The 8,506-nt window shown below is 49.1% G+C and overlaps 1 protein-coding gene across 8 annotated transcripts in view; it reads left to right on the top strand.

Moving 5' to 3' along the window:
- The window catches only part of LOC125741608 (adhesion G protein-coupled receptor L1-like), a 119,860-nt gene that overhangs the window by 96,476 nt on the left and 14,878 nt on the right, over positions 1-8,506 (top strand). For 6 of the 8 annotated variants that reach the window (XM_049012762.1, XM_049012759.1, XM_049012760.1 and 3 more), the window contains 7 exons: positions 629-893; positions 1,074-1,401; positions 2,565-2,873; positions 4,596-4,705; positions 5,306-5,491; positions 5,612-5,650; positions 6,083-6,263. In XM_049012762.1, the coding sequence (XP_048868719.1) occupies positions 629-893; positions 1,074-1,401; positions 2,565-2,873; positions 4,596-4,705; positions 5,306-5,491; positions 5,612-5,650; positions 6,083-6,263 (1,418 nt within the window). The remainder of the gene's footprint in view (positions 1-628; positions 894-1,073; positions 1,402-2,564; positions 2,874-4,595; positions 4,706-5,305; positions 5,492-5,611; positions 5,651-6,082; positions 6,264-8,506) is intronic. The other 2 variants (XM_049012763.1, XM_049012761.1) reach the window with 1 other exon arrangement.

Raw genomic sequence — 8,506 nt, 5'->3', positions numbered from 1 at the left:
TATGTACTGTATGGCGCAGGACACAGGACCTTCTTCCTGTATGTACTGTATAGCCTAGGACACAGGACCTTCTTCCTGTATGTACTGTATAGCCCAGGACACAGGACCTTCTTCCTGTATGTACTGTATAGCCCAGGACGCAGGACCTTCTTCCTGTATGTACTGTATAGCCCAGGACACAGGACCTTCTTCCTGTATGTACTGTATAGCCCAGGACACAGGGCCTTCTTCCTGTATGTACTGTATAGCCCAGGACGCAGGACCTTCTTCCTGTATGTACTGTATAGCCCAGGACTCAGGACCTTCTTCCTGTATGTACTGTATATCCCAGGACACAGGACCTTCTTCCTGTATGTACTTTTTGCTTTTGCCACAGACACATCTGACTAATAAGCAGAATGAACGTTGTTAAATGGTTTGTAATGGTATATTGTTGCTTCCTTTGGGTGCTTCTCTGTGTGAAAGCAAACTGAACTGGGGGGAAAATGCTACAATTTTACAAACTCAGCAGCCAATTCAGACCAGAAAAATCAAACTCTACATGTGAAAACACCCTAACAAGATCTGAGTCTCAGTTATAAAACAAGATGTTCGGCTAAAAATGCAGGCCGGCATCTTTTCTTCTCAGGCTGCCAAACCGCGTGGACGGCACGGGCTTCGTGGTGTACGATGGCGCTGTGTTCTACAACAAGGAGCGCACGCGCAACATCGTCAAGTACGACCTGCGCACGCGCATCAAGAGCGGGGAGGCCATCATCGCCAACGCCAACTACCATGACACGTCTCCGTACCGCTGGGGCGGCAAGTCTGACATCGACCTGGCCGTGGACGAGAACGGCCTGTGGGTCATCTATGCCACAGAGGCCAACAACGGGCGCCTGGTGGTCAGCCAGGTGAGGGATCGAGGGGGGGGATCAGGAGAGGTCTGAGGGATATCAGAGAGGGGTCAGAGAGGGGTCAGAGGGAGGTCAGAGAAGGGTGAGAGAGAGGTCAGAGGATTGGGTACAGGCATGTGTGCTGGTTTGGCTTGCATCCGCACTGCTGAGCATGCTGACCCCCCTCCCCCCCCACAGGTCAACCCGTATACGCTGCGCTTTGAGGGCACCTGGGAGACAACCTTCGACAAACGGCTGGCTTCCAATGCCTTCATGGCGTGTGGGGTCCTGTACGTCGTGCGCTCTGTCTACCAGGACGACGACAGTGAGGCAGGTGGCGACCTGGTGCTATACGCCTACAACACCAACCGCGGGCGCGAGGAGCCCGTGCACATCCCCTTCCCCAACCCCTACCAGTACGTCTCCTCCATCGACTACAACCCCCGCGACAACCAGCTCTACGTGTGGAATAACTACAACGTGCTGAGATACCCGCTGGAGTTTGGGCCGCCTGACCCCACCGCTGGTACGCAAGCCCCTGTGTACATGCGTGATCAGCGTTGTGTACATGCGTGATCAGCGTTGTGTACATGCGTGATCAGTGTTGTGTACATGCGTGATCAGCATTGTGTACATGCGTGATCAGCGTTGTGTACATGCGTGATCAGTGTGTCTGTCTACACGAATGCATTGTGTACGTCTTTGAGAATTTTGGTGTTTTTCAGGGCATGATGCAAAGAATGTGAGGCATTTTTAGGAAGAGTGGGAAGTGCTCCTGGTCAAACAATAGTGAAGAAAAAGTGGAGGCACTAAAGATGAAAAACAAGCTTAAGTAAATGAATGTAAACGAACGTGAACGGAACAGATGCTTATCAGCCCGGAGTGACTGAGCCAGCGTCCGCGATAGCTGTGTCTCCGGTCACCTGGCTGGGCGTTTCCCTCTGAGAAGGTCACGTGGCTGGGCGTTTCCCTCTGAGAAGGTCACGTGGCTGGGCGTTTCCCTCTGAGAAGGTCACGTTTCTATTGTGGATTTAATAACTGGAGAGTTAAATACAGCTTCATTCCCGCTGTTAGCGATAAACTGCGCATACCGTGATTTATCAATATTGATAACTGCCAGTCTGCCGTAATTAGTCACAGTGGAAACTGCAAAAGCTTGGCAAAGAATTGGTATCAGCGCTAGGGACACTTTCATGGTTTGACTAATCCTGAGTCACTTGTGATGTGGATGAGGTGACAGTGGACTAAAATAGTCTTACACATCATGAATACCTACACGATGTTAAGACATTTTTGTGACGTTATTACAAAGTTGCAGTGTCGTTGCAATGTTATTGACATGTTAAAATCTTGTTACGATGTTAAGATGTTATTGGGATATTGTGACTATGTTCTGATGCTGTTCATCAGCCCGCTCCAATGTGCCCAGAGGGCCCTCCCAGGAAGGACCTTTCTCACCTAAATGCCTCATGTCAGCTGATTCCTCTCATTAAATCTAGTGTTAATTACACACATTATCTCACTGTTGAACTCCAGAACAAAGCTCAGAATCTCTCATTTCTTTACCTTCCCCAAAAAGCCCCAGTCTCAGTGCACAGTGTACAGTATCCCACACCACAGAAGACGTTGTGACTACCTCAGTCTTACATGTATACTCGACCCCCCTGCTTCCTCTCCACCCCCCACCAGACCCGCTTACCACTACCCAGGTGAGCAGCACCGCCCCCCCTAAGCCTCTGACGAGCACCGTGGCGGGACAGACCCCGGGAGCCAGCACGGCCCGCCCACTGCCTCCCACCTCTCACCCTGTGGGGGCCATTAACAAGGGGCCCGATCTGCGGCCCATCACAGCCACGGCTCCTGTCACCCGGCGCCCCCCGCGCCCACCCCCGGGGGCTGAGCAACGCCTCTGTGAGGGCAGGGTGGCCCGTGGCGTGCAGTGGCCGCCGACTCAGAGGGGGGAGATGGTGGAGAGGCCCTGCCCCAAGGGCTCGCTGGGTACGTACCTTTGTGTCCTTACACCATCCACATAGTCTACATCTGTCTGTGTGTTTTTCTCTGTGCATGTGTGTGTGTGTGTGTGTGTGTGTGGGTGTGTGTGCGTGTGGGTGTGTGTGCGTGTGGGTGTGTGTGCGTGTGGGTGTGTATGCGCACCTCATTTGTGGGTGCTGGAAGGGAGGAGATGAAGTTATAAATTGGAAGACTTTGAGTCTGAGAGCAAAGGCTCTGCATTGATTCCAGTGCAGCTCTGAAATTCCAGCCCTTCCTCACTGTGAGTGAATACTTAATCCCAGCCCTTCCTCACTGTGAGTGAATAATTAATCCCAGCCCTTCCTCACTGTGAGTGAATACTTAATCCCAGCCCTTCCTCACTGTGAGTGAATACTTAATCCCGGCCCTTCTTCACTGTGAGTGAATAGCTAATTCCTAGCCCTTCCTCGCTGTTAGCAAATACCTAATCCCCAGTCCTTCCTTGCTATGAACAAAAACCTAATCCCCAGCCCTTTCTCACTGTGATGGAATAGCTAATCTCTGGCCCTCCTTCACTGTGAGAGAATAGCTAATCCCTGGGTTTCCACATTGTGAGCAAATAGCTAAACCCTGGCCTTCCTCACTGTGAGCAAATAGCTAATCCCTGGCCTTCCTCACTGTGAGCAAATAGCTAATCCCTGGGCTTCCTCACTGTGAGCAAATAGCTAATCCCTGGGCTTCCTCACTGTGAGCAAATAGCTAATCCCTGGCCTTCCTCACTGTGAGCAAATAGCTCATCCCTGGCCTTCCTCACTGTGAGCAAATAGCTAATCCCTGGCCTTCCTCACTGTGAGAAAAATGCTGATCCCTTGGCTTCCTCACTGTGAGCAAATAACTAATACCTGGCCTGATGGAGGCCGTTTCATCGTAGCGCTCCTTGTGCTCCCCCACTAGCTTCCGAGCTGTTGCCCTTCCCGTGAACTTGTGGCTGCCAGCGGCTACTGGCCTCTCTGCCCCCTGCATCTGCCGCCCCCTCACTTCTCGACTTTTGGGTTCACTCCGACGTGCAGGAGAGGCGGAGCCGGCTTGCGGCTGCCTCCCATCCCTGCCACCCCCAAGCCCACACTGTCTCATGCATGCTGGGTATCGTTCTCCATGTAATGCTTGTGATTTAATTTAAAAGTAACCTTTACTCTTTTTCTTGATGCCGTGTCTGTAGTTCTTTGCAGAATCACTCTCCTTTTCTCTTTTAATCTTTCTTTAACCCTGCATCCTTCCTTCCACACAGCCCTAATACCTCACTGCTCCTTCCTTTAATGACTCTCTTTCTCTTTGTTGTCTTAATCCTTCCTGACTACTGTCTCCTCTATCTATTTTTCATCATTGCATTCTCTCCCTCATTCCCTCTACCTCACCTCTGTTTTTTCTCCCTTATTCTGTTTGCTCTGCTCATTCTTTCCCTCCCTCTATTTTGCATCCCTACACTCTCTCCATCACTCCTTCTATTTCTTTCTTCATCCCTGCACTCTGTCCCTCAACCCCTCCATCTATTTTTTCACGTCTGCATTCTCTCCCTCACTATGCCCATTTCCTTCTTCACCCCTGCATTCTCTTTTTTCTCCTCTCTCCTAATTATTCCTCCATTTCCTCATTTCTTCTTCACTTCTCATACCCATCTATTCTCTTCTCTCTGCCTTCCCATCTTCATTCCTCTCCTTTATCCCTCACTCTCTCTCCTGCTGTCTCCAGGCATTGCCTCCTATCAGTGCTTGTTGAACCCAGTTGTGTGGAACCCTCGTGGACCCGACCTCAGCAACTGCACGTCACCCTGGGTCAGCCAGGTGGCCCAGAAGGTACCAGTGAGCATTACACATTTCTCTTTCTCAGTATCACCACACCTCTTCCACTGTCTGTGAGCTGAGTCTGTGTTCCCATCCCTTTGTCTCTGTCTGTGTCCCTGTCCCTGTATGCTGTGCCTGTGTCCCTGTGTCTGTGTTCCCATCCCTTTGTCTCTGCCTGTGTCCCTGTCCCTGTATGCTGTGCCTGTGTCCCTTTGTCTGTGTTCCCATCCCTTTGTCTCTGCCTGTGTCCCTGTCCCTGTATGCTGTGCCTGTGTCCCTGTGTCTGTGTTCCCATCCCTTTGTCTCTGCCTGTGTCCCTGTCCCTGTATGCTGTGCCTGTGTCCCTGTGTCTGCATCCTTATTTCTGTGTCCCTGTCCCTATATGATATGCCTGGTTACCTGTACTTGTACCTTGTAAATATCATATGGACATTGCAGTACATGAGGAATGTCAGTAGTAATAGGGTAATGGATCAGTGTTACCCACATCTGAAACGTGATGCATGCCCATCCATCATTACCTAATCTGAGAATCTGAGTTCTCATGTATCCGGGGTCTGAGAACATCTCCTTCCTGCCTTTAGCTGTATGTTGACAGATGTTCCACCCCCCACCCAGATCAAGAGTGGCGAGAATGCAGCCAACATCGCGGGGGAACTGGTGAACCACACGCGCGGCCGCATCCACGCCGGTGACGTCAGCTCATCCGTGCGCCTTATGGAGCAGTTGCTGGACATCCTGGATGCGCAGCTGCAGGCCCTGCGGCCAGGCAACAAGGAGTCAGTGGCCCGCAACTACAACAAGGTGCAAGGGGCTGTGGCAATGCAGACACACGCCCACACACTCGCATGCTTGCATGGCTGATAGGAGGCACTCACTCAGCATTAAATGGCCACCTGTTTTCTTTCATTTTCTTCCTTGTAGCTGCAAAAGAGAGAGAGAAACTGTCGAGCTTATATCCAGGTACAGACCCATATCCCTGTCTCTGTGCTGTCTTTCTGTTAGTCTCTCTGTGTCAGTGCTGTGTGCTATACATTTGCTAGTCACTCTGTCAGTGCTGTGTGCCGTCCATTTGCTAGTCACTCTGTCAGTGCTGTGTGCCGTCCATTTGCTAGTCACTCTGTCAGTGCTGTGTGCCGTCCATTTGCTAGTCACTCTGTCAGTGGTGTGTGCCGTCCATTTGCTAGTCACTCTGTCAGTGGTGTGTGCCGTCCATTTGCTAGTCACTCTGTCAGTGCTGTGTGCCGTCCATTTGCTAGTCACTCTGTCAGTGCTGTGTTCTGTTCCTGTGGCAGTGACCCTGTCATTCCTGTATGCTGTGAGTGTTATGGATTGATTTTTTTGTGATTTACTGTGTTATTGCCTCAGTGTGAGTATTATGGGCTGTCTTTCCAGGCTGTAGTACAGACAGTGGACAATCTGCTCCGGCCTGAGGCGTTGGACTCGTGGCAGGACATGAACAACACGGAGCAGGCACACACAGCCACCATGCTGCTCGACGTCATGGAGAAGGGCGCCTTCCTGCTGGCCAACAACCTGTTTGATGGCCGCTTCTCAGACCGAGCCACCAACATTGGTGAGGCTGGGGAGCACTTGTTCGTGTGTGACAATGCGTGACAGCGTGCAACTGTGTGCATGACAGTGTGTGTCAGCGGGTGATTGTATGTGACAGCATGTAACTCTGTGTGACAGTGTGTACATGACAGTTTGTGCTTGACTGTGTGTGGCAGCGAGTGATTGTATATGACAGTGTTTGACTATGTGTGACAGTGGGTGCATGACTGTGTGTGACACCAAATGCCTAGTGTGTGTGTGTGAGTGTGTGTGTGTGTGAGTGTGTGTGTGTGACAGCATGTGCGTTGCATTGTGTGTGTGGCAGCATGTTTTTTGTGATGTGACTATGTGATTGTGCATCACAGTGTGCGTGATTGTGTATGAAAGCATGTGCGTTACAGTGTGTACTTGAGACAGCATGTATATGTGACAGTGTGTGACAATATATTTGTGTGATTGTGTGTGTGATTGTGTGTGTGTGTGTGATTGTGTGTAAGTGTGTGTGTGTGAGATTGTGTGTAAGTGTGTGTGTGTGATTGTGTGTAAGTGTGTGTGTGTGTGTGTGTGTGTAAGTGTGTGTGTGTGTGTGATTGTGTGTGTGTGTGTGTGTGTGTGATTGTAAGTGTGTGTGTGTGTGTGATTGTGTGTAAGTGTGTGTGTGTGTGATTGTCTGTAAGTGTGTGTGTGTGTGTGATTGTGTGTAAGTGTGTGTGTGTGTGTGTGTGTCTGTGACAGCATGTGCATTACAGCTTGTGAGTTAGGGCTGCTGGCAAAAATCATAATCATTATCGGGTGAGTTCAGAGTGGCCACACTGGAATTGAATATCTTTACACTGTAACTTTAATTTAAAATATAATTGTCCTCCAAAGAGGGGGGGTGCTGGTGGGCAAAAGAAAAAATAAATAAATAAAAAAATCATAATCACGAATATTTTGGTCAATATTGAGATGACAATGACACAACTATAGCCGTGGCTATAAGTTTTGAGAACTTAGTTGAGAATATAAAGTTTTGAGAATGACAAACATATTTTTTTACAAAGTCTCCTCTTTCTACGATGCCAATTTGAATAAACTCCAGAATGTTACCAAGACTGAACAGGTGAATTGCAATTAATCACAAAGTCCCTCTTTGCGATGAAAAAGAACTTAATCCCAAAAAAAAACCATTTCCACTGCATTTCAGCCCTGCCACAAAAGGACCTGCTGACATCATTTCAGTGATTCTCTCGTTATCACAGGTGAGAGTGTTGAGGAGGACAAGGCTGGAGATCAGTGTCATGCTGATTCGGTTAGAATAGCAGACTGGATGCTTTAAAAGGAGGATGGTGCTTGAAATCATTGTTCTACCTCTGTTAACCATGGTTACCTGCAAGGAAACACATGCAGTGATCACTGCTTTTCGCAAGAAGGGCTTCACAGGCAGGGATATTGCTGCTTGTAAGATTGCATCTAAATCAGCCATTTATCGGATCATCAAGAACTTCAAGGAGAGAGCTTCAGTTGTTGTGAAGAAGGCTTCAGGGTGCCCAAGAAAGTCCAGCAAGTGCCAGGATTACCTCTTAAACTTGATTCAGCTGCAGGATCGGGGCACCACCAGTGCAGAGCTTGCTCAGGAATGGCAGCAGGCAGGTGTGAGTGCAGCTGCATGCAGTGTAAGGCCAAGACTTCTGGAGGATGACCTGGTGTCAGGAGGGGCAGCAGAGAAGACACATCTCTCCATGAAAACATCAGGGACAGACTGATATTCTGCAAAAGGCACAGGGACTGGACTGCTGAGCATTGCAGGAAAGGCATTTTCTCTGATGAATCCCCATTACGATTATCTGAGGCACCCGGGAAAAAAGATTATCTGGAAAAGAATAAGTGAGCACTGTCATCAGTCCTGTGTCATGCTAACAGTGAAGCATCCTGAGACCATTCCTGTGTGGGGTTACTTCTCAGCCAAGGGCTCACTCACAGTTTTGCCTAAGAACACAAACATGAATAACGAATGGCACCAAAACATCCTCCGACTTCCCTCAACCATCCAAGAAGAGTTTTCCAGCTTGATGGAGCACCATGCCAGAAGAACATTTTTAATAGAAGCCTTTGACACTTATGAAATGCTTGTAATTATACTTCAGTATAACATCTGACAAAAAGATCTAGAAACGCTGAAGAGCAAACTTTGTGAAAACCAACAACTTGCGTCATTCTCGACCACTAACCTCGGAAATGTGCATTTATTGAACTTTTTTGAAAAGCTTGTCTTCTTAACAGTAG

This window comes from Brienomyrus brachyistius, chromosome 5, assembly GCF_023856365.1.
Source record: "Brienomyrus brachyistius isolate T26 chromosome 5, BBRACH_0.4, whole genome shotgun sequence".
NCBI classification, from domain to species: Eukaryota; Metazoa; Chordata; class Actinopteri; order Osteoglossiformes; family Mormyridae; genus Brienomyrus; species Brienomyrus brachyistius.
Note: the sequence above shows the minus strand (reverse complement) of the source record. Positions and strands in the feature narration are given on the sequence as shown.